This window comes from Argopecten irradians, chromosome 10 (genome assembly GCF_041381155.1).
Source record: "Argopecten irradians isolate NY chromosome 10, Ai_NY, whole genome shotgun sequence".
Classification (NCBI taxonomy): domain Eukaryota; kingdom Metazoa; phylum Mollusca; class Bivalvia; order Pectinida; family Pectinidae; genus Argopecten; species Argopecten irradians.
Window position 1 is genome coordinate 13,256,572 of NC_091143.1, and position 25,642 is coordinate 13,282,213.

The following is a 25,642-nucleotide window of genomic DNA, read 5'->3' on the forward strand; positions in this document are numbered from 1 at the left end:
TTGTTCATAATATATTGACTTTAATTTAGCTAACATATTGTTGTTGGTGTAACATTACAAGTAAACATACAAAAACATTGTATCTTATAAAATTTCTTTCAATTTAGTTTTGAATAATAATATTCTTTTGTTTGTAAACTGTACAATTAAAAATCATCCTCGATATTAGTACTGTTGACAAAAATTTCGTTTTTAGGATAAATACGGTACTATTTATCCGGAATGCCTTGAGCTTAAAATTATGTTACAGACGATCTAGGTCTATTGGACGTTTTACTTTATTGACTAACTAATTCAAGAGTTAGAATGATACTGACGTATTATAAATTTTTTCAATGGCGCAATTTTTATTTATTTTGATAATCGCCGTGATCAAAGACTGTCGGAGTAAAGTGTTCCACCATAAAAAGGGTCTGGGTTTGTAGTATAGGTTTCATTGGTTTTAATTTGCCAACACAGAAATGACAATCTGATCAAGTTACTTTTGCAGGTAGGTGCAGATTTAGTGTCACTCTGTACTTTATTCCCCATATATCTTCTACGTCCTCACTCACTACCTAAAATTCTATCTCTTTTCCACCACCCTCCTTCCACTCTATCTTTTTCTCTCTCAACCACCCCCCCCCCCCCCCCCCCATTGACCACCAATATCACAACAGGCATTCACCTACGATAGGAAATGGTGTTGATTGTATGGCTTCTTCCCTCGTCAGGGACAATTTAGCTATTGAACGATCCATATCAATCGCACTATAAAACATACCAAAATAATCAAATATATCACATCAAGCATATACATACGGTAGGAAATTATGTTGATTGTATGGCTTCTTCCCTCGTCAGGGACAATTTAGCCATTGAACGATCCATATCAATCGCATAATGAACATAGCACTAAATTCCTCCCCATTACCTTCTGTCTATTCCTTTTCTCCACAAACATACATCAATACTGACACCACGTCACAAAACATATATAGGGATAATTCAAACATCACAAGTTCACAACAAATGGCATCGGGAGTTCACACACCACACATACAAATGTATCCATCGACAACCACCCACTCCCCCCCCAGCCCCATATACAATCCCAATTCCTGTCCTCATATTTCTATCTCCCACTCTGTTGTCCACTATCGTAGAAATATTTATCTATTTATTTATTTATCCATTTTTTTTTTTTTTTTTTTTTTTTTTTTTTTATTGTCTTTATCTATTTATTCTCCAAATTATCCATACATGCACTTTCGGCTCAACTTCCTCTTTAATTTCTATAATAACCCCCCATAGTCGTCCTACTAAAATTCTCTACTCCCTCACAAAACTAATGTCACAATATGCACAATTATATTTTTAAAAAAAACCGTCGGAATGTACAGTATTATGTGTCGAAAGAAAGGTATGGCTAGACAGAAAGAAGAGACATTGGCAAGATGAATAGTTTTCGTAAGGAGTAAGTCTTGGTTTGTGTTTTAATGTAGGGACACCATAAAAATCTCATGAACATGCGCACGACAACCACTAACTACTAACACTTAGTCCGTCGGATGGGACTTAAAGGCGGTGTCCCGTGTGAGGATGCCCAGCCTTGCACGATAAAAAACCCCTCTGCGGTCTTTCGATGAAGAGTAAGTGTGATAACGCCGGCCCAGAGGTTAGGTATAGGTACAGGTTATAGTTTAGATATTTTTACATAGATAAATTAGAAGGGCTTCCAAATTATAGAATCTATATACCAAATTGATAGGCTAGGTTCCCTCCTTTCCCTCTGCTCTTGATGGGTAGGGCTAGTTACTGCTAGACGATGCCATGATAGGACATTTTAGGATCTAGGAGTCGTCTTCCAAATTAATAGATATATAGGTATAGCAGACGACTCCTCACTCTATGCTTTCTCTATATACTTTGCTCTTCCTACTCCATTTCCTATCTTTTCTCGTGCCCCGAAACGTTATATTTAGCGTCACGGTACGTAAAACTCTTCACTCAGCGGTTTGGGATTCAAACCGATCCGATGATCGGATCGGTTAATGCTGCCGATGTCGTTTACTGATTATTTAATCGGTTACAAGAATATCTTCCACAAGAAACTGCAAAGTTATTTGATTGCCCCCAAACTACTAAAAGTTGCTTAATTTGCTGCAGTGTGTGCGTGTTTCTCACTTATTTTGCTATCATTTTTTCATATATAGCTTACATTATTATTGATATTGTGTTACTCTATTACTGTGTATAAACTGTATATCAATATTAAACCCTAACTCACTTTTGTTAATTTAAGTACCACTAGTACTTAAGAACAAGTACCACTAGTACTTAAGAACACTTGCATGAACTTGCACACTATATCTGATATAATCCTGTAGTACAGTAGTGTTGTGGTAGACTGGTAGTTGGCCCTGCAGGTAAGGCGTAAGAATTGTACCTGCTGCCCCTATTGCATGATCGTAAAAGGCGACTAAATTTAGGATCTTATCTTTTCTCTTCTTCCTAACTGATTTTATCCTTCCTCATGCCTCCCTTGGCACCGCCTCACTTTTGGCCTTGAGTTCATGATCAGCGTTCGCCCCTGTGAGGAAGGCTCTGGGTTATGTCCCCTGGCCGAGAACTTCATCCGATTAATCGGTTACGGGAAACAAGAACTGATCATTGACATCGGAAGGCTTTAACAAGTCGTCATTCGATTATATCCGATTATCGACCCACCACTACCGATTTAAGACTATTTCCGTTAATACGGTTTAAGTCATTCGTCTTTAGTTAATGAGAGGCCTGGTGATTTTATATTGTTTTCAGACGAGCCTGGATCATAGGCTGATAGGTATTTTGCAAGCTGGTAAGTCAAAGACCCACTAAGCTTATAGACTAATTTATAGAGATACTTAGTCTATAGTGGGCCTTTGACTTACCAGCTTGCTAATTACAGTACCTATGCCTGGATAAAGCCGTCAACAGCTCAACGGTCCAATGGGACTAATTCATGATGATCACATATCAAGTGATACCCGATAACGCTTGTGTGGGACTAGTTTCTCCAGTGGGATGGAACGTAACTCTTTGTAATCTTCCCACTGAAATGATTTTATCTCGCGATTACATCATTCCATCACCAATAGAAACAATAGTCCTGCACAGACGTTATCGGGTATCACGTGGTATGTAAATTCGTCCCATGAATTGTCCGTTTTCGTTTTTTTTTGGAACAACCAGTTTGACCGTTTGTTAAAGTAATTATTTAAAGTATAAACCCTGAAGGACCTGCAGCTTTTGATACAGGCCTGTGAGGGCTTTACCAAGGCTCGTCTGAAAACAATATAAAATCACCTGGTCCGTCTTTGATTCATAAATGAACAACTAGGTCCAATCAGTCAAACTGCATAATCGAAATCGGCCTTGTCAAACTGTATTCACGAAAATGGCCCAACATTTAATATTTCCAGTCACGCTTACTATAAAAAACGTAATAAAAACATCAAACGACAACACGTTAGATACGCAGAAAAGTTAGTGACATTAATGCAGTGATAAATCTACGTGCAGGTCCGGGCCATTGCCCATAGACTCATTAAATTCCTAATTATCTCGTTGTGTTAATTAACCTCTAACATTGTTGGAGTATCGATCCTACTATTTAAGAGTTTGGTTTAACGTCCCATCAACAGTCAGGTTAATTAATTTTAAGGACGTACCAGGTTTATAAAGTTTATAATCTTAGGAGGTTGGGGAAAGCCGAAGTACCCATAATGTTGTTTATTGTTGATACAGAATCAAATACAGATATACATGTTTATATAAACTTCTTATATTTAAAAAGGGTTGAAAAATATGAAATAATATTTTGATTATGTTTGAAAACTGCTTTTCTGATTTTTTCAGAAAATATGAAACCCAAAGGAATAGGGAAAAGCCCAAAGAAATGGGGAAAACAGAAAGCTACAAAATCTTCTCCACCAAAAGGTGTTCAGACCATCACTGCCATGTTCAAACAACAGTCTGCAGGCCTTTCAAAAACCTCAACTCATGATACTCAGGGTACTAGCGCTGGCACAGATTCAGATGATGTCACTATAATTGAAGTTGAAAGTAAATATTTTCAAAAGACTGGAAATAAAGATGAGTCCAAAAATACTCCCAAAGAACCTACATCTTCCAATTTAATAAAACAGCGAAGTTCTTCTAGGTTACGTTTAAAGAAATCTGTTTCTAAGAAAGTTTTTGATAATGATATCATGGAAAGTGCGAATGAGACAAAAAATGAAATGGATGATGATGAAGAATCTCCATCACAGAAAGAAAACAGAGGTAGTATTTACAATGACAAAGAGGAATCCCCTCGGAGGAATAGAAGGTCACTTGCGAAAAGGAAGTTATCAGAGGAGGAGCTCGAGGATGATGATGATTTTGTTACAGAAGAAAAAAAGATAAGGAGCAATACCAAATTCTCAAAGAGGCAAGGGAAAGAAGGTGCTAATAAAAGGGAAAGGTCAGATGTAGATAATCATGAAAGTAAGTTGGACATTACGAGTAGAATGAAAGTGACTTCAAATAGTGGGAAAAGATCTAGATCCAAAGATGAAACAAACTGTCCTAAAGAAAATGTCAAGTCTAAACTTTGTACAACAGATAGGGAGGACACCGCAGCATCATGTGAAAATAAAACTTCTGACTCTAGAAAATCTGATAAAACTGCCGACTCTAGAAAATCCAGTAAACAAATTCGACAGAGTGTTTTTGATAAACAAGGTCAGGGTAAAAAATCTAAAATCTCCATCAGTAGAACAAAGATAGATGATCAGGGTCAAAAAGAGGAATCTCAATCTGATATTAATGACAGTCAGACCACTGTAAAGTCAAAGGACAGCAAGTCAGATAGTCCAGGGATGGATACAAAGGACAGCCAGCCAGACAGCCAAGGGATGAAGACAAAGGACAGCCAGTCAGATAGTCCAGGGATGAAGACAAAGGACAGCCAACCAGACAGTCAAGGGATGAAGACAAAGGACAGCCAGTCAGACAGTCCAGGGATGAAGACAAAGGACAGCCAGTCAGATAGTCCAGGGATGAAGACAAAGGACAGCAAGTCAGTTAGTCCAGGGATGAAGACAAAGGACAGCCAGTCAGACAGTCAAGGGATGAAGACAAAGGACAGCAAGTCAGATAGTCCAGGGATGAAGACAAAGGACAGCCAGTCAGACAGTCAAGGGATGAAGACAAAGGACAGCCAGTCAGACAGTCCAGGGATGAAGACAAAGGACAGCAAGTCAGGAAGTCCAGGGATGAAGACAAAGGACAGCAAGTCAGGAAGTCCAGGGATGAAGACAAAGGACAGCCAGTCAGATAGTCCAGGGATGAAGACAAAGGACAGCAAGTCAGTTAGTCCAGGGATGAAGACAAAGGACAGCCAGCCAGACAGTCAAGGGATGAAGACAAAGGACAGCCAGTCAGATAGTCCAGGGATGAAGACAAAGGACAGCAAGTCAGTTAGTCCAGGGATGAAGACAAAGGACAGTCATCCAGACAGTCAAGGGATGGATAGTCAAACAGAAGGAGTTAGGGAAGATTTAAAGGAGAAATACAAAACTCCATACTATCATGAAAACTTCAAAGTGATCATGACAACAGTCCTAGGAGAGTCTGACTATGCCAACCTATTTAATGAAGATGACATGAAACTTATTGGGGAGTTTCAAACATGCTCAGGTGATTCTTTAACTTAAGGAAGGTTGAATTTATTGTTAAAAAAACATGCAAAAATACTGACGATTTAATACACCATTTGAGGGCTATATACTGCAGAGAATGAAAAAATCTTCTTATTGGAAAAAGGTTTTATTTTTCAATCCTTATTAATAATAATCATTTATTTTTATAACATTCATGCAAGAGCATAATTATCATAAAGTTGGAGTTGAGCTAAAAGTGAAATAAACATTATTGTTATTTTTTTTTTTGGATAATAGATGTCAGCAAACAAAATTTAATTAATTTACCAAGAGATGTCTGCATGTTCAAAGAACAAGAGATCAAATTTAAGCTTTTACTGATAATATATCATGATTTATTTTCCAGAGTCTGCCCAGAAGTTATATATCCGTCTGTTCTCTAGGAAGTTGGCATGGTTACCTGTATCTAGGATAAAGTACCCAGAAATTGAGGATGATTTGACACCAGTGGTAGCTGAACTGGCTCAACATCATCTGATTATGACGGGTAACATTCTATAGGTTAAACAATGGAAATGATAACTTAAGATCTGTTAGACATTAGCCTACCTGTTCTTATGTTTCTGAACATTTTTATAATGAGATGTGAATCTTTAAATGACTTGTACTGTTGACATTACAATATGAACTAAGTCAGAATTTCTGGAAAATATCTTTTTTGCACTAGTATATCTCTCAGGACCCCCATCCCAGGGATTAGACAATGATTTACAATTGTGTGATGCTTATAACACTGACTGGAATTGTATACCAAATTACATGAAAATCAGGTTATAGCAAGTATATAAATTTGTCTTAAATAAAGTCTTTCACCTGTGAATCACAGCGTAATAATCATGTACTGTCTTTAAGGAAATAATTTTAGACATATCAATATTTACTGTGACATATTGTTATGTCATGAGTACAAAAACAGTTTATAATGGCTATATAACTTTTTGAGTGTTTGTGGTTTTTTTTTGTTTTGTTCAAACTTTACATTTTGGTTCCCTTGTTAAAATTTTAGAGTCCTGGATGCTAATTATGGCGAATATGATACATGTCACTACTGATGTTATACAATATTCATGTATTTTCTACTATATTCTATTTCAGCTGATGATTTGACTGACCTTCAGGTGACCTTGAATGTGCTATCTGCTGGAGATCTGAAAACTTTGGCCAAAACCTATCACATCAATGTGACCAATCAGAATAAACCTGACATTATACAGATGTTGATAAAGAAGAGTAAGCAGAACACGATTGGCTCCATGTTTAAGGTGGCAGGCTGTGGGGGTTCTAGTACCATGGTTACCAGGTTTGTATTTAAGTCACTAGTTTTATAACTCCAGCCTTCATTACCTGGGGTCTTCTTTGACCCGAGGTAGCAGGGGAGACCTAGGGAATTGTATCTCGAGGCCAATAGTTCTCTTGGGCTTCCCTGCTACCTAGGGGGGAGACTATTGCACGCATTTTAGGCAAGTGAAGCAGTTAATTAGACTTCTTTGTATTCAGTTGATGAATCTGTTGATGATTTGCATTAGAAACTAACAAAAGTATATTTCATGTAAAAGACCCAGTTTTGTCTCCAGAAAGTTGTAATTAGAACATTTTTGTAAATATTTTTAAGGCTATCAAATAAATAAATAATCTTTCAGCTGTTTCATTTTCATTGAAATGAACATAAATAGCTAGGGCTTTTAGCTATATATTCTGCCTTCTTTATATTGATATAAAACTGTTCTTAATCCTGTTAGAGCGAAAAAATTACTTGGAGGGTGTTTACACTTGATGGAAGAGCCAAGAACTGTGTTCCTACGGCTATTGATGCTGTTCTCTTTAAATGACACCATCCTCGATGAGGACAACGGAACTGGTAGTCAGGGGCAACAACTGTAAGTTACTAAATGTTGATTTAAAGTTCTACAGTAAAACAAACCTCTGGGGACCACAAACTTCGTTATAAACATAGTAAGCATACACATATAGATATATTATAGCAACCTTGATGGGGAATGAAAATTATTATGTTATAACCATGAATTTGTTGTAAGCATGTTCGCATATGTATATACATGTCTAGACAGCGATTTTGACATTGTTTTTTCTACATTATTGTATACTGTAGAAATACAGTATTATGGCAGCATCTGTGGGAAGAAATGTTATAATTTAGTTTCATGTGCTGTTATAAATGAGATACAGTAACTGTAATGTTGTGATGTTACAGGTTCCAGATGTTACAAGTGAATATCGGCAGAGTGACCTACCCGGCGTACACGGTGAATAAGAGGAGCGCCATATTTGGGGACAGGGACACCTTCCTCAGGTAAAAACTGGGTACACAATCAAGATACAGAAAAGATTATCTGTATTAACTGTTAAAACCTGATATAGGTTAAACAAAATGTGCAGATTTGAATATAGATCTCAACTTCTGCTAGAAATCAAATTGAGTACTATGAAGCATTGAGAAATGTGTTATTTTTGAAACTAGTATAAACCAGGGTTGTACAATTGTTAAAAAATACAATGTACTGCACAAAAACAACTAGTCTAGATAAATCATTTTAGTTGAAATATCAACGAAAAGTACATTATGTATAATACAGACCTACATGAATGGTTGATATCAATTTGACATGTATGGGGACAACCATTTACTGTGACATTTTTGCTCTATTTTGTGTACTAGGTTCGCCAATGCTGTGACTAAGGAAAGTGATATACTGACCAGGATAGAGAAGAAAGATTTTGATGGAGCGTTTGATATCTTCCAGTCAGCAGAGAAAGAGTATGACCTACTGTTAAGGGATCCAGCAGTATTGAGGTAATCACTCATGTGACTTAAGACGAAATCTGTGATGCGTAATTATGTTTTGCGATATTTTTTTGTTATTACTCTCTGTACCAGACATGACATAAACCCAGCAGATTTCCTTAGGTCTTACATGTGTTTGTAATATGAAATATTTCACTCCTACATAATGATGTAATTCTGGTTTATCCTGTGTTATATGTTCCTGTCATCTGAAGCTGTATTACATGGCTACCCATTGCAATACAACCTTGTGATGTTGCACGTCAACAAAATGGCTGATTTCTTGTTGAAATTTTTATATTAAATTCAAAAACCAAATATTATTTTACAGGAACAGTGGAATTCAAGTTTAAAAAATATGAAATTTTTATGTTTGGAAAATTCATATATGGTCGTAGTTTTCTTAATTACTTAATAGTAAACAAATCAAAATGGCAGGATATCTGTATGTGATATCTCTCTGTGTACCAGACATGACACAAACCTGCCAGACTTCCTCCGGTCCTATACAGCCTGTGGTGTTTGTGTACGGGTGATGAACCAGGGGGTGGAGATACTACAGCGTAGAAAAGATTACACACAGGCCGCCAAACTTCTGGAGAAACTGCTGAGTCAGCAGACGTACTGTGTAACGTACCGGGGACACTGGTGGGAACGCCTTGCTCTCAACTATGACGCTCACCTCAAACAACCAGCTAAGGTACTACATGTCGGGTTATTTTAAAAAGGTAGCTTCATACAAAATGGCATATTAGCTTGAAGCATATTATTAATCTAAGACCATTCTTCAGGTGATAAACACAAAACAAACATACACAAAAGACCACCAGTATTTGTATATACTGGTGGTTATTTGTGTATGTTTGTACACAAAGAGTAGTGTATACACTAAGAGCAACCAAGCTCCATAACTAATTTCATGATAATTATTTTGGCACTCGACTCATTATGTACTAATTAATAAATCAAAATATTTATCACAACCAAAGTATCCCATTGTACAGATTGTATAGAATTTATTTATACTCTGAAAAGTCTTTATAGGAATCCAGTCACTATAGCCATTTACCCCTGGATTGCAATTTTGAAACCTAGTCTGCAACCTTAAGCACTAGTCCAATGCCCACGACTAGAAATTTTATGACCGGACTAGTGCCAATTCTGGCTCCCCACCTGATTAAGATTGATAAATATAATGATATTTATAAAAGCAGTGATCAATTGCATTTTTCAACACATTTTGAGTGCATTCTGTATCCGATTATTTCAATCCTGATGCATCATTTTGTGAGAATTTGCATTCACGAACACATCCAACTGTAATTTGGGTCAAAAATAGTAAATTGATCATGACTGAAGTGCTGAAGCAAAACGGCTGGTGTATATTCAATTTGGACTAGTGATTAAATAGTCGGACTAGTAAAATTTGTGGGTTTACTTGCCGAAATGACTAGCAGCAAAAAAATTAATGTCACAGACTGCAAAAAACCTAGGTGGAACAGTTGTGTGTGAAAACCCAGGTGGAACAGTTGTGTGTGAAAACCCAGGTGGAACAGTTGTGTGTGAAAACCCAGGTGGAACAGTTGTGTGTGAAAACCCAGGTGGAACAGTTGTCTGTGAAAACCCAGGTAAATCAGTTGTGTGTGAAAACCCAGGTGGAACAGTTGTGTGTGAAAACCCAGGTGGAACAGTTGTGTGTGAAAATCCAGTTGGAACAGTTGTCTGTGAAAAACAGGTGGCACAGTTGTCTGTGAAAACCCAGGTAAATCAGTTGTGTGTGAAAACCCGGGTGGAACAGTTGTGTTTGAAAACTCAGGTGGAACAGTTGTCGGTGAAAACCAGGTGGCACAGTTGTCGGGTACTGACCATAGGTCAGTGGAGTAATTCTGGCTTTCCTCCACCTCCTAAACATGGCACATACTAAATGACCTTACCTATTCTTAGCGCATAACAAATAAACCGAAGCCATATAAAAACATTGATTTTTCTCTTGATTCAGGCGCTGAAGTGTATAGGGGAAGCCCTTGATGACAAGTATGTACGGACGGGACACAGACTGGCTTTGTATCAAAGGGCGGAGAAAATCTGTACAGCTCCTAAGTCTAAGTTTAAGGAGAAAATGGATAACTTTTATCATGACCCAGTTTTAGACTACCCAGAGGTAAATATTGACTCGTTAATTTGAAAATGAAGAAATTCTTTGAACACAACAACAAACAACATGATTTCTGAGGTTATCAATTCAATCTTGATGTACTTTGGTTATTGTTAACCAATGGTGACTTAATTTAGCATTTTCATGCCCATCAACATTTTTACAGCAATTTATAAAAAATTTGCTCTATGGTACTTGAACAGTGGTTGATTTTATTTCAAACAATTTATATTCGTAAATTCTAATTGGCAGTCAAATAAGCAAACATAAAATGAACACGAAAATAAGTAGGTTTACAGTCCGACTAGGACATTGTATGGTCAGTATGTAGGTAAAGGTTTCATTCATGGTGTAATTTTGTCTTCATTTTAACACCAATCTATTGCTGTTATCAAGGTGTACCTGGATGGTAAAGTACTGCCGGACAATGTACCTGGGGCGAGGTTTAAATTCCTGATGGCCACTCCGGGGTCGGAGGACAATCCTGATAACCTGACATTCTGTGGAGTGGAACAGCTGGTCATGGAACACTACCTCCAGAACGGCTTCACTGATGGTCAGTATAATAGGTCAGGCTTCACTGATGGTCAGTCTACAGTCAACCCTGCCTTAGTGACCACCTCTGAATAAAGACCATCTGCTTGATAAGACCTCTTCCTCATGGTCCCAAATGTTCAATGTCAACAAAACCTGTGTATAACCACTTGGCTGAAAGATTCATTTGTCTTGGTCCCTTGGGTGGTCTGTAATACATGTATGTCAAGGTCGGAGAACTTAGTGAGAAGTCACATTGTGTCAAGGTCAGATAGAACATGGGTGTTAATATCTGTTATTAAATTCCTCTAGACAGATTTAGGGCTATGAATGGCCTTGAGACTTTTTAAAAGACATGAATGACCTTGATGCTTACTCTTTGACAAGGACATCACGTTTTACAGCTGTGCTACCCCAACTGAAAACGATGCGTGTATATAAACCCCTACCGCTCTGCCGCTGACTTGTATCGATGTATTGAATGAGTGTACTGTAGCCGTGTTATTTATAGACTCGAGTACTGTCGCCAAATCCACAAGTAAATTGGTACTGGATGCTACACTCCGGCCTCTCATCCAGCTTAACGAAACTGAATGGCTAGTTAGCTTAACCAATCTATATATCATCAACAAAGCGTCTGTATCTACTTAAAGACAAAACAAATATTCTTCAAATTGCAACAACATGCACTTGACAAGTATTTCTTTATTTTAGATATTTTAACAAATCTTCATATTTCTAGTAATATTGCATATGAAACTCCTTATAGATCTAGTGATGCTCATTACGTAGGGAACCGCCATACCGTGTCCCGGCTGCAGGCCGTGTGCAAAAAGTCAAAACACACGTGGGACTTATAAGATGAGTCCTAAACTGTCCTATATTTAGGATTTTCAATAAGTGGTTTGTAATATTATTAGAGAATATAGCAAAACTGACAAGCTACAATGTTAGTGGCATTTTTAACCGTACTGTTATATATAATTAGCCATAGCTTGGATCTGGTGCCTTACAGGTAGTGAGTTTACTCACAATGTGATTATTGCAAGCCAACGTATTTGCTATCCGATTTCTCTTTAAAGTTTGTTAAAGGTAGGTTTCGCCCAACCAAATAAATATTTTTTTGTGAAATGCGATAAGCGGAAGAAAAGATGAAAAAACATATCAAAATATCTCAATTTAATTTCTTTATGTGTTTGAGATTGAACAAATGTGTCTTGAATACAAAATTGAAGGAAATCCTGGATTTATTACGGTGTCGTCAGACAAAATAATATGCAAATGAAGCTGCGATGGATTGTGTTGTCGAAGTTTGGCGCATGCGCATTGTCACGCACTAAAAGTAAACAAAATGACTGAACGAAAGTGTGTGCGATGAAAAAAAATATATCTGAATCGGCAACAAAGTGGAGGAAATTATAATGGATTCGGTAGCACCCTAGGATATCTATAGGGAATTAAATTCAGAAATGGCATGTAGCAATAAAAGAAAAAGAAGCCACATCTCAAGCGGAACTTGCCGGGATCTGTTGGGACTCGTGTAACGGCATTGCACGTGGTGAGTTAAATTTCAACACATATGCCAGCGCACAAACAGCCGCAGACTAACTACATGTATATTTGGTGTACAAAGTTAGCGAGCGTATGTAAGTAACATGGAGTGTTTTAGATTATATGATATGTATAAACAGTCCCTCGCACTTCGATTTGTTGTTGTTGTTTTTGTAACTAAACATGCCGTGGCAAGACTGTCACTTCTATCTGACATTTTGTTGCACGCTTCCGTATGTTGCTGCGGCCTCGTTTTGGAAAAAAATACGTCATGTTCTATGTAAAGCTTGACTTCGCTCTATTTTTAGAGGAGTATTTTCCTGGTCAAGCTAGGCAACTGACCACCCATATTGTTCGCTGTATGCATTGAAAATGATCTGAAGATTATATCTATGTACAGGATAAATTTCAATTTCGTAGTCTTTATATTTCATTGGGCGAAACCTACCTTTAATGATCTCAAACACACTTATAACTTATTGTGGCAATTTTAAGTAACTAGATTATAATATTTTCAAATAGTTCTGATAACTATTCATGTGTAATATCTCCACACATTTGTCATGTGTACGGAGTACGACGGACTGCACATGCCAATGTTTTTGACATGTTCTGCAAGATATATTTCACTGGTTCAGTTACGGTGGCCAATAAAAGAAAACAAACACAATGCGGTTATATTATGTTATTTCTTCTTAATACAACACTTCTTTGTGCAAGTTGTCAAGCATTTATTGTGAATGTTTTGCAATGAAATTACCACCTTTATAACATTGAATTTGTGGTTCCCCGGACATCGTTTTCCCAAAAAAAATTTGAATGCACAAAACATTTTTTTCAGCATTTTCAGCCCTAAGAAAAATACTTGTGCAAAGTACACTGGTGTGTAAGTTACACAAGTTTTTACGTTATTTGTAACAATTACGATTGTGTTTGGTACAGCTATTGTAGCCAGAGTGCCCGCGATTTACCTGTGGATTGGCTCTATAAATATAGCTACACTCATTCAATACATCGATACAAGTAAGCGGCAGAGCGGTTGGGGTTTATATACACGCGTCGTTCGCAGTTGGGGTAGCAAGGCTGTAATGACTGTGTAAGGTTATACAATATATCAGTTTTGCGACCCCATAAACAATGCATGTTTTACCTCATTTGCGTTTATGAAATTACAAAATAAGTTAATAATCTGACTAGTAAAACTTACAAACAAATATAATCAAGCTACCAATGAAGCAGTTGTCATTTAAGTGATGAGTCTCTTTTTTTCTATTTTTTTTTATTTTTTTTTTATTGAAAGATTCCATTTATCGAAAATGATAAATGGAATCTTACAATTTATTTTAGTTTGCTGTGTAATTATGTTACTAGGTAACAATAACTGTTTTAGGTTTACATGCTGAAGGTTCTACAGTAAGCTGTCTGTTTGTACTGTTTTTCTGGGACATAATTTACTACAACATTCCGGACGCCTTCCATTCCCAGTTCCAAGTTATGCCCCTTGATCTACACAGTGACCACTTTTACGCAAGCCGTAAGGACAAGATTGACGAGAGATTGGATCTACTGCGTAATAGTTCTTTAGAGGTATAGAATTGAAATGTGTACAGTATTTAGTATTTTTTTATCCGTTCTTCTCAGTATGTACTGTCTACAGTAAAACCCCTTTAACTCGAACAGCAGGGGACCAGGTCAATAGTTCGAGGAATACGGGGTATTCGACTCATCCGAGGTTGGTCACGATCGACAGTCGAAATGTCCGGTCTCAAACTATGATAAACAATGAACGGCAATGACATTTTAAATTAATTACCCTATCTGTCAGCATTTTGGATTTCTTTATTTAAGTGTTTTATTGATAGCAATATCAAGTTGAAAAAAAATTGTATATCATAAGTTTAGCGTTTGAAAAAGCTAACGAGAAAGCCCTAAATCAAATGTCATTCACAGCAGAGTAAGCGATTGTCATCTAGGTCAATGTTGCAATCTATATTGGTCAACAAGGAGTACATTTTCTATTATTTAATTTTCACAAATAATTTAAAACATTTACAAATACATACTCACGATAAAGTTATGAACCAGCATATATAGATGTCATTCAGTAAAAGCGTAACGTTGGGTTACATGTACGTGTTACAAAATACAGTTTACGGGAAAAGATACGGAATGTACTGATAAAATGTACTTTGCATATATCGTTTGATATCGTTTACATCTTTTGATAAATAACATTGTTGTTAGCCTGTTGAATGAAACCAACAAAGAAATTTTTAAAAATAAACTTTTATAGTTAGGCGGACGTCAGCAATATCCTCCGCCTCTTTTGTCATTTCACAATGCGTACTTTTTATTAATACGGAACAACAACTTCCGTATTTTCGCATTTACAGCGAAGATTATTATGAGAGAAACATCAATAACTTAATGCCTTTTCTGAATTATTCAAATAAAGTTACCTCAACCAACGACTTGGGATCGTGTAGGTAGGTAATAATGACACCGTTAATCCCTTAATTATCTAAAGGCTTGATACGCCACCTCTATAAACACAAAATCGTGAGCAATTATCCATGTCGGTCGGCGCAGTCAGGTGTGACACAGGAAAAAAAAATCTCAAGGGCCGAACACCTGTTCGACGAATACATGGGTAAATACTATGTATTAGATGAAACGGGGACATATTTCTGTTCGAGGAATAATGGGTATTCGACGAATAGCTGTTCGAGCTGTCCGGGGTTTTGTTACATAGATTATATAGGGAGACGGTCGGTACCGTACGACCAGTTCGACGAATAGGGGGTATTCGAGGAATTCAGGTTCGAGTTAGAGGGGTTTTACTGTACCTATTATCTGAACTGACTTGAGTATGATTTGTTTTATCAGGATTTACACGAGATGGTGTCGGATGTCTGGGACCAACATGAAGGGGAGGCATGTGGTATGAGCTGGGACCGTTTCAACAGTGTCGACCATGTAAAGGTTTGGAGTTACTCTCTTTTTTAACCTACCTATTCCGAAGGACCAAGGTGAGCTTATGCGATACTGTGGCGTCGGCATCCGTTCATCAACAAAAGACTTCTTCTCCATGACCCCTGGTCGGAATTTAACAAAATTTGACTGGTAGCATCCTTTATGGAGTACTGACTGAAAAATGTACAAATGGTCGGGCTGACCCCCTGGGGCCTAAGGAGTTGGGCCAAAAGGGGTCAATTTGGCTATTTTCACATAAAGGACTGCTTCTCTGAAACTAAGCATGGGATAGCACTCATAATGCAAAGGTAGCATCCTTATAGGGTGGGGATTCAAAATTGTAAAAATGTTGGGGCTATTTTTCTAGTTTGCTATTTCAAATTTATGAGTTTTTAACAATAATTACTAAATAGACGAGGGGAATGATACAGGCCCTCTAAGCCTCTTGTTTTCATAAAGTCAGCAAATGATATTTCAAATGACCTCAGCTATTGGCAATAAGTTTTTTCTGCTGACCTATATAGAATTCTGTTTGATTGTTAGATCTCTGTTGACAGGGCCTTGTGTCATGTTTTGGGGGTAAGGCGATTGCTGGTATACTGGAGCGGTACGCCAAGAACCCTCGTCAGACACGAGGGGGATTCCCGGATCTGACCTTGTGGGATACAAATAACAACACTGTAAAGGTAGGTTTTAATTTCAGAAAGGATGTCATTTAAATGAACTTTGCTCTCAAAAGTTTTCACCCAAGAATACATTACGTAGTAGTTCTACCAAATGTCTGTTTATTAATTTGGATTGATCTACACCTGTACTGTATAATAATTTTAAATCCAAATATTTTGTGAATAAATAATTAAGAACCTTGTTAGTAATTTCTTATGACACCAGAGAATAGTAATCTATAATACTATTTAATTTAGGTGACAGTTAAGCATTCATTAATATCTAATTACTTTCTTTGAATCAAGAGTTATTGTAATATATGCTTGCAGATCTGTGAAGTTAAGGGTCCGGGTGATCGTCTGTCTCACAAACAGATTCTGTGGCTGAGTTTCCTAATTACACTGGGGGTGGACGCAGAGGTGTGTTACGTCAAAGGTAAGTTTCATATCTACTGGTACATTATTGCCGGATACATAGTTCTGAAGTACATTTGATATGTTTTAGACCACCTCACCCAAGGACTCAAAAAGTAGTCCTCATGTCTGGGTGAGTAATTTCTGGAGCGCTCCAACCTTTTTTCTTTAATCATTAATTTGTAGTGCCTTTGTATATTTGTCTCATTTTGTGTTCTTATCTTTATAGCTGTGAGCACCAAGATGCTGAAACATTCATCAATGACGAAAGGATCTGCATGATGGACGATAGATCCAGTTCTCAATATCTACCGTGGTCCAACTGATCTGTATTTGTGATAACTTGGTGCTGAGAAATTCCTTTGAGCAGTCTGTGATACATCAAAAACACATTAACAAATAAATATCTACGCATTTATGGAATCTTTGGTGTTGATGCTCCATCCTTCTTCATATATTTCTACATGGTGTAGGGAGCGCTGTTTGAACACAATTAGGAAATACCTTCAGGATGTTAGAAACATTTGAGGAGGATATTGTTTTGGGCTCTGACCGTCTGGGCTATATCTCAAAAAGCGTTCAACGCAGCTCCTTGAAACTTTCTCTATACATCAGACAAGTGCCCTAGTTGTGCCTTTTGCTATTGCAGACATTCCTTTTTTGGAATCTTTTCCGTTACCATGGAAACTTAGTCAAAAATACAAAATTACTGTTTCCTTTTATTTCCGGATATAACTCCAAAGCAGTTTAAAGTTAGTTGTCTTTTCAGTTACCATGGAATCAGACAAGTGCCATAGTTGTGCCATTTGCTGTTGTGGACCTTCAATTTTTGAATTTTTTTCTCTTACCAAGGAAACTCATTCAAAAATACCAAATTACAGTTCCTTTTTGCTGGTCTGCTGTTATTTTTTTTCAGTTTTAAAATACTGGCATGCATTTAAAGTTATACTTGAATAATTGTTACTTTGACCTTGATGTAATTTGGTTTTTATACCAACTGCCAGGCGCGGGGTATAATGCCACACTTTGCGGCTCCTTGTTTATTTTTAGTCTGTGATATATGTAAAAGCCAAACTTGCATTTTACATTAAAATAGATCTGAACCTTGTTAATGAAGTCAATGACAATAAGTTTTTCATATGCAAATTTTATTGTAAAATTTTGACAATATTGTATATATTGAGCATCAAAATGATGTATGTTTAGTATACAAATGACAATGTAGAACTCACATGTTACTTATAAAATGTACACACAATGGTGATGTTCTTCCAACAGAATAAATAAACAATATATAGACATAAATAATAATGTGTATTTTTCTAAAATAAATATATTGCACTATGCCAAACTTGTGTTCCTCACTATTTGCATACAAGCCCCTTATCTATGTACAGAGAAACATGGTTATAATGAACCTGTGCGGACCAACAAAATTACTTTGTACGTTATGAGAATAGTTCTTTATACAAATAATGAAAACATATAAAAAGGAACAGCATGAGTGTTATAAACACATTTTACTGTACCAAAAATTCAGATCATTTTTCTTGTCAGACGTTGGAAGCGGACGATGAAGAGAAAACAAACTGCAACAAGTAGATCTTAAAAATTGATCGTGAGCTACATGTGGCCTTTTCTTCTCAACCACCAGAACCCATAAAAGTAATTGTAAAAAAATATTTTTTCCCACCCACAAATTCAAATGTTTCACGAATAATTGTAGAAAACTTATAAAATGTAAATTTGCTTATAACAGTCTTTGATAGTGAATAAATGTATTAAAACATCTGACATAGAACTGAAGAGGTCACCAATAAAATCTACAAAGTTTAGTGCAGAACAGAATAATACTATAACTGGAATTGCCATAACAATAACATAAAAAAGAGAACATTTACTGTCATGTCGGTCTAACCGTTGACGATGACAGTGATGTACTCGCCGCGCAACTTGCACAATACTATTGCATACTGGGTTACAATATTATGCTAAACACGATATATAGTGTGATATGTATGACCCTCTTGTGATAGATCTATCCTGAACTCATCAGGTATTACCGTACTCATAAGAACTAGATCTATCCTGAACTCATCGGGTATAACCGTATCCAAAAGAACTGCAGGATGTGTCCATACTTTCTATTAGGCCTACCCACAGTTTTTACAACAGACGTTTCTTCAAAGAAATCTCTGGCATTAAATGCGATAACGCGGTTTTCAAGAGCTGCTGTCCGTGTTTCAGCCGGGATAGACTGGATAACTTTTTGCGTCATCGCTAGCATAATTCACGGTAGGGAATGTGCGTCACAAACGTTAGCTAACCTGTTAGGCTACTTCGAGAACAACGTAATGGCTGCCGTGAGGCCCGCCTCGCGGTAAGTTTACCTCTGTTTGTTTCTTTACAATCAACTTCTTAAATATCAAAGTACTTTTAATTCACTATGGATTTTATTTATTCTACAAACTTAAGACTTCGTTGGTAATTTTGCTTGGGTTCCGATAAACAGGTAGCTGGGTTAAATGTCCCGCGTGCAGTCACATTCTTTATAATCTTGTGACAACCTCCTCTCATACGTAACATCAGTTGTTTTTTTTTTTACTAATCTCATGAAAAAGATAATCCTTTAGTTTATAATGAAGATCAAGTAATTCACTACGAAGTTTACCGTCCGTTAGTACCCCGTTAGCATAAGATCTTCCACACACGTTTTTTTATCAGGCGCAGTCATATTGCCTTTCAAACTCTAGAACATTGTCAGATAAACTCCGCCCACTCGCTCTATCGCCTGACGTCGGGTAGGCTATCTAAACTCCGCCCCTCCAGACAATTGACAGAACCACTCGACCAGTTGATAATACTGTCGCTCAACATACCGAGGTATTACATCATTGATTTTGTCAACGGTTAGACCGACACGACAGTAACACAATGCACCACATGTTAAATCCAATAGTATATCACAATTACCGAGTCATTTCTGTCCATCACAGCTGTAGTGTATTTACATACTAATAGATCAGAGAAAAATAACTCTGTGAGATCAAGGACAACAATATAGCACAACAGAATTGCAATTTGCGTGGTGTGTTTTTAATTAAAAAAATAATTCCCTAGCCTAACAATCATAGAGTATTATGACGTTTTTTAGCAACAATTTAGAAATTTAGGAGTTATTTACATTTTAGTTGTTGACCTTTTGGAAATCTGAGGATTTATACAAACACTCTTATATGTCATCTGTTATCATAGGAATACATAATGAAATCAATGTCACGCAATGATGAAAAATTACTTGTGAGATAAAATTTGACAATATGGAAACAAAATGAATTCTGATATATTGTAAACAAAGAACATGATATTTACAATTAGGTTTGAGGAATTTCAAAACTTTGTGTTTAAACAACATTTTGACTAGGTTCACTGACATTATATGGAAAAAATATTGCACATTCTTTGACTAGTACTTTTGATATTTGAGAATATAAAATATTTCAAAATCCACCAGCAAAACAAAAAAAAAACAACATTCAGTGAAGCTCATAAATGTGTATCTGCAATGGATATTCGCCTCATTTCATATTTATCGACTTTACTTGAGATTTCCGATATTTTGTCGGAATCGAGACTATTGACATCACTAGCAGTATAACTGCCGTCCGTCTTTAGCGCATACAGTAAATCGTCAAAGTCTTTATCTGTTGTATCTCCGTCAGTTGATTGGACGAGGACGGGAGGTGTCACATAAATATTGCCACTGGATGCCAGCTGTCGTTTAACCTTCATGGTACTCTTGGATGGAATGGAGTCGCGCTCCCAACTCTGGAATATAATAATCCATATTCAGAAATGTGTTGCTATTTACATCTCAGTATACCGTACACCAACCTATTTTAACTTGCAGTGATTTAATTTTATGTTTTTAGAAGTAACTTCTTTTTTGTTGGTTTACAAAATGCCCTTTAGTTCTCTTTGTATGGGATATAAACAATTCCTGAAAGTTAAGTACAAGGTACAGGTCTTATAGCAAAATTTAAGATTTATTTCCTTATTAAGTGAAGATCACAACTTTTTTTTTTACCTTCACAAATAATTTCCTTAACAATATACATCTAAATATTATGCTTTTCTCATTGATTTCCTTTCGACCAAGATTAATGATAATTGTGGATAGGACATATTTTTTGAGAATCACATTTCTAAAGAAACATTTCGTTTGTATACATCTATAATTATTTCTTGAAAAAGATGTAAATCTGGGGTCATAGTCTTGAAATCTGTCTATGTAGGTTGAAAATATTTTAGTGACCATTGTTACATCAACTAACTGTATATGTAACCTACCTCATTCAGTAGAGAGGCTCGAGATCCCTTCAGACTGCCTATCTCTACAGAAGCCATATGATGACGGATATCATCCCCACCCGACATGGCACCAGCGTTTGCGTCGGCTGAGATGGAGTAGAGCTGTTTCTGTGGTCCGAAACACTGCTGTATACACGGGTTACGTAAAATTGTATACAGGACTAGAGCTAACAGTCCCTAAAATGGATAAATATACAACATTTGACATATTTGTAAATTTAGAATAAACAACAAGATACTTAAGCTATTAAAGTCAAAGGTCAATATGTAGGTGACCATGACCTATTTTTAGCAAATAATGCTTTGCTTGATCTATGCAAATCAACTGCTGACAACATTGATTAAATCACACATAGTGTACAAGATACACCCCTCCAAGGGATGGTCTATCTTAATTTTACAAATATTGTAATGAAAAAAAATATTCTAGTCAATAGTAATATTTAAGGAAGAACTTTTGTATTTCATTCTTTGATATACATGTATTCAATGTCTCCAGTTATTTTACCTGTAACAAGTTGAATATACAGAACATGACAAGCATCCAGAGTTGTCCGTAGGCCATGTGTAGCCCTCCCCATAGCCACGTCAGTGTGATCACCGCCCAGAAGGACAGCAAGGTTCGGATCTCTGCAGACAAACAGACTCAATCATGTCTATGTAATAAATTCATACAAACGATCCAGAGTAAATGGTTACTAACATTCAAAGACTTAATCATGTCAATGTAATAAATTCATACAACTAATCCACTACAAATGGTTACTTACATTCAAAGACTTAATCATGTAAGTGTAATAAATTCATACAACTGATCCACTACAAATGGTTACTTACATTCAAAGACTTAATCATGTAAGTGTAATAAATTCATACAACTGATCCACTACAAATGGTTACTTACATTCAAAGACTTAGTCATGTAAATGTAATAAATTCATACAACTGAACCACTACAAATGGTTACTTACATTATAAGTTAATATATAGCACCCTATTTAATTGTTACTATATCTTTATCTTTATATCAACTTTATATGCAACAAACAGTATTAGGAAGTGCCTCCAATAACTCACCGTTGATGTTATAGCGCCCCCTGTAGATATCATCGTAAGCCTGCCACTGCGGAGTGACCTGGAAAGCCTTGACGAAGACTACCCCGACCACCAGCAGCATTAACAGAACCGGGAGGATGACACCCCCGAGGCCAGCGTACGGGTTCGTGATGAAACACCTGTATATACATTTAGATTTCCAAATAATTTGTTGACAAGTGTTAATACCAATATGATTGGATATCAGGCATCCTCTCCTTATATATAGGAGGTTGATGAAGGGGAGGTAACCATACATACATTACATAAGAATAATTAAAAGGTGTCTGTCTGATATAATCTTTTTTTTTTTTTACATTACATAGTATACAACAATGTGGTATCTTTTTTGAAATAATATTACTCTTTAATGACGAATCAAATCTTTTATCTGAATTAACAGAATTTTGAAAATTCGAAGTTCAGATACTTGGGATTATTTTTTTAACTGGCTATAATTAAGAAACTTACATTTCACCATTGTTATTGACATCACCATAGATGAAATCCACCGGCATGTCGTAAACGTATTTGTACAGGTTAAAGGTCACCACATAGAATATGGCCAATATCACCACCGGTAAGCCTGTAAAAGTAAACATCTTAGATCATTTATTGATCCTAATGCAAGGGTATCAAGATGCCAAAACGACATTGGTAAAGTAGGATTAATCTCACCATCTGGTCACAGAAATGTCACCAAAATCATGTTATAATCACAGGAAGGTTGCACTAATCAGATGGTAAATCATACTTTCCCCACGCCATTTTGGTATCTAGAAATTGATGTATTGAATTAGCTGAGAATTAATACTGAACTTCAGATTCACCCTTCCAAAAATATTACCGCACGGGACACTATACTGTAGACAAACGTACTTGTCTAGCCGCCTAGTGATCAGTGCGGCTGACACAGGTAGCTGATACAGTGACTGGTGTGATTGTGCTTTATTTAGATCATGTGGTTTTTAGTATCCGAGCATGCGGGATTACCAGAAGCGCAGTTACACTCGTGAATGGAGATTTTATATATCACCAGCGACGGATATAGTAGATCTAAGCCCATTGTATCAGACAAAATTACTTTCCTAGTAACCGATTGCTTGTGCCAAAGCCTTTCTGTATTTTGAAAAACAAGTCTGTAACCCATAGAAAATAATTTTCAAACAGAAATTCAATAGACAGACAATGAATATTGAGAAAAACAGGTGGGTTTTTGTCAAGAACACACACGTTAATTTTTGTTTTATTGCAAGTAAATCATATATTCAAATATAACTAATGTATGAATAAATATTGGTTTAACAGTGCTGTTTATATTGCTATTTTTTTCTGTTTTTGCCTCATATAATCATGGTTGCATTTTCATGTAGCACATCAGAAAAAATATATAATTTACCCGTTACTGGCAGATATTTCAACTTGCGTGGTATTGTGGAAATGTCACCCTGAGAGGATTATTATTAAACAGGATGATCTTAACGATATATAAATTCAACATACATATTTCGTTTTTCGGTGCACCGATAAAAAAAACAGTTGTTTGTACAACACAGTTGAGTCGATGTCTACTGATGTGCTCCCGTGCACGTGGCTGTCCCTTTGATCAATCAGTCAGTTAGGTATAATTGACGGACATGCGAAGTGTTTAGGCTACAAATAGATACGTCATGCAATATGTAATTACTACCAAGCACTGACGGCTGCGATGTCTGAAAAGCTACTGTACGGAAAAGAAATCTTCCTTGTAATTCATAGAATAAATCCTTACATCCACAGCATTAATAACAATATATCATGCAAGTTTATCATTAGTGTATGTTTTTTCGGTACAAAATTTCCCCGGCACGAAAATTCTCCTGTACGAAAATTCCCGTATTCGTTGACAGATCCTGATGGGATAAACTGTTTTTCATTATCTTTTGACATCCGCGTCTCATTAATCCAGTTAATTTGCTCATTTGTTGTATGTCTTACCGTTTGTGTATAGTTCAATTAGTCGTAGTCTTGTATTTTCGTCAGTTCGTTGTCCGTTGGAATAGAGTTTACCGTGAACATGCGAGTGTCAGCGACGCGTTTGTATTGCGTTGTTCTATATTTAAACTATGCGGTGGTCAGCTAGTACACCACTTTCCCACACAGTGTTCAAGCTACCTGTATCAGTCGCACTGATCACGCCGCGGCTAGACAAGTACGTTTGTCAACGGTATGGTGTCCCGCGCGGTAAAGATTTTAGAAACTTATCCCATCCTATGAGAAAATACAGCACATATTTTCTTTGTTGAACTTACCCCATCCAATAAGAAAGAACAGCACATATTTTCTTTGGTGAACTTACCCCATCCAACGAGAAAGAACAACACATATTTTCTTTGGTGAACTTACCCCATCCAATGAGAAAGAACAGCACATATTTTCTTTGGTGAACTTACCCCATCCAATGAGAAAGAACAGCACATATTTTCTGTCTGTATGTTCATCATTCAGCACCAGAATTTTCCAGAAGTTAATTGCCTGTAATAATTAAATCCACTAAAATTACTAATACATTATTTCTACTTACATGAACATGTAGCACAAGAAGTATAGATATGAAGTACAGTCCCTTACCAATTAGATTATAATAATCTGTATTTGCATATTAACAGAGTTATATATCCTTGTAGGTAGCTATTGATTGTGATGTCATGTGTTTATGAGCGTAATATCATACTTTTCAGAGAAACGTGATTTTTGCTCATATTATAATGACGCCACAATAGATACCTACCCACAAGGAAGGTATATCTGCAAAGATATAATATTCAACACAATTTGTAGTTTTTTCCTCCCATTTTTTCAGAATTCACCTCACCGTATATTATCATTTAAAGTTTACCTGTGCCATGATCCATGTGAACTGTGAGAGGAAGAAGTAGTGTAAGAAGAGTCCCATCACTATACATCTGTAGTTATCATCACCAATATTGTACACAAGGATCTCTGTGGGGCTCACGTAGGCTGCTACTACGTAACATAGCTGTAAACAGATAGGAAAACATGTCACCGCTTCAAAGGGAGGTTACATAGCTATAGAGGGAGATAAAAAATGATATCATAGCTATAAAGGGAGGTTACATAGCTATAGAGGGAGTTTAATGATACAGTATGACTTGTCTAAACCAGATGTAAACGGAACCGGTCCAATTGTTTGGTTTATACAGGTGTCCGGTTTGCAGAGAATATAACCTTTTCAAAGTAAGCTGCAATGATGTACATGTAGTTCTGAACGATGGATATCAGATGTCAGAGAGCTCTTCGACTCCATCTCATCAACTACTGTGTTGTTAAACATCCAGTGGTCAAAATGATGTCA

General features: G+C 36.6%; 2 protein-coding genes across 5 annotated transcripts in view; one reads left to right on the forward strand and one right to left on the reverse strand.

Moving 5' to 3' along the window:
* Nucleotides 1-305: 305 nt before the first annotated feature.
* Nucleotides 306-17,929, forward strand: LOC138333162 (fanconi-associated nuclease 1-like). The gene is made up of 15 exons (XM_069281345.1): nt 306-490; nt 3,880-5,703; nt 6,073-6,213; nt 6,822-7,026; nt 7,466-7,603; nt 7,939-8,037; nt 8,404-8,538; nt 9,001-9,229; nt 10,529-10,690; nt 11,081-11,240; nt 14,160-14,356; nt 15,656-15,751; nt 16,300-16,428; nt 16,738-16,843; nt 17,051-17,929. Exons 2-15 carry the CDS (start codon nt 3,885-3,887, stop codon nt 17,101-17,103), a joined length of 3,669 nt encoding a protein of 1,222 aa, XP_069137446.1. The 5' UTR covers nt 306-490; nt 3,880-3,884; the 3' UTR covers nt 17,104-17,929.
* A 72-nt stretch (nt 17,930-18,001) lies between these two features.
* The window catches only part of LOC138333161 (adhesion G-protein coupled receptor V1-like), a 128,907-nt gene continuing 121,266 nt past the window's right edge, over nt 18,002-25,642 (reverse strand). For all 4 annotated transcript variants that reach the window (XM_069281344.1, XM_069281343.1, XM_069281341.1 and 1 more), the window contains 7 exons: nt 25,166-25,306; nt 24,720-24,801; nt 22,759-22,873; nt 22,270-22,427; nt 21,701-21,822; nt 21,172-21,369; nt 18,002-20,649 (listed from right to left, as the gene is read on the reverse strand). In XM_069281344.1, the coding sequence (XP_069137445.1) occupies nt 20,368-20,649; nt 21,172-21,369; nt 21,701-21,822; nt 22,270-22,427; nt 22,759-22,873; nt 24,720-24,801; nt 25,166-25,306 (1,098 nt within the window). In that variant the 3' untranslated portion in view covers nt 18,002-20,367. The remainder of the gene's footprint in view (nt 20,650-21,171; nt 21,370-21,700; nt 21,823-22,269; nt 22,428-22,758; nt 22,874-24,719; nt 24,802-25,165; nt 25,307-25,642) is intronic.

Excerpts from the sequence above, each read along its gene's own strand:
- LOC138333162 (XM_069281345.1), top strand. The coding sequence starts at position 3,885 with ATGAAACCCAAAGGAATAGGGAAAAGCCCAAAGAAATGGGGAAAACAG. Across the intron at positions 6,214-6,821 it reads ACATCATCTGATTATGACGG|CTGATGATTTGACTGACCTT; the intron begins GTAACATTCTAT and ends ATTCTATTTCAG. Across the intron at positions 16,429-16,737 it reads CAAATAACAACACTGTAAAG|ATCTGTGAAGTTAAGGGTCC; the intron begins GTAGGTTTTAAT and ends ATATGCTTGCAG.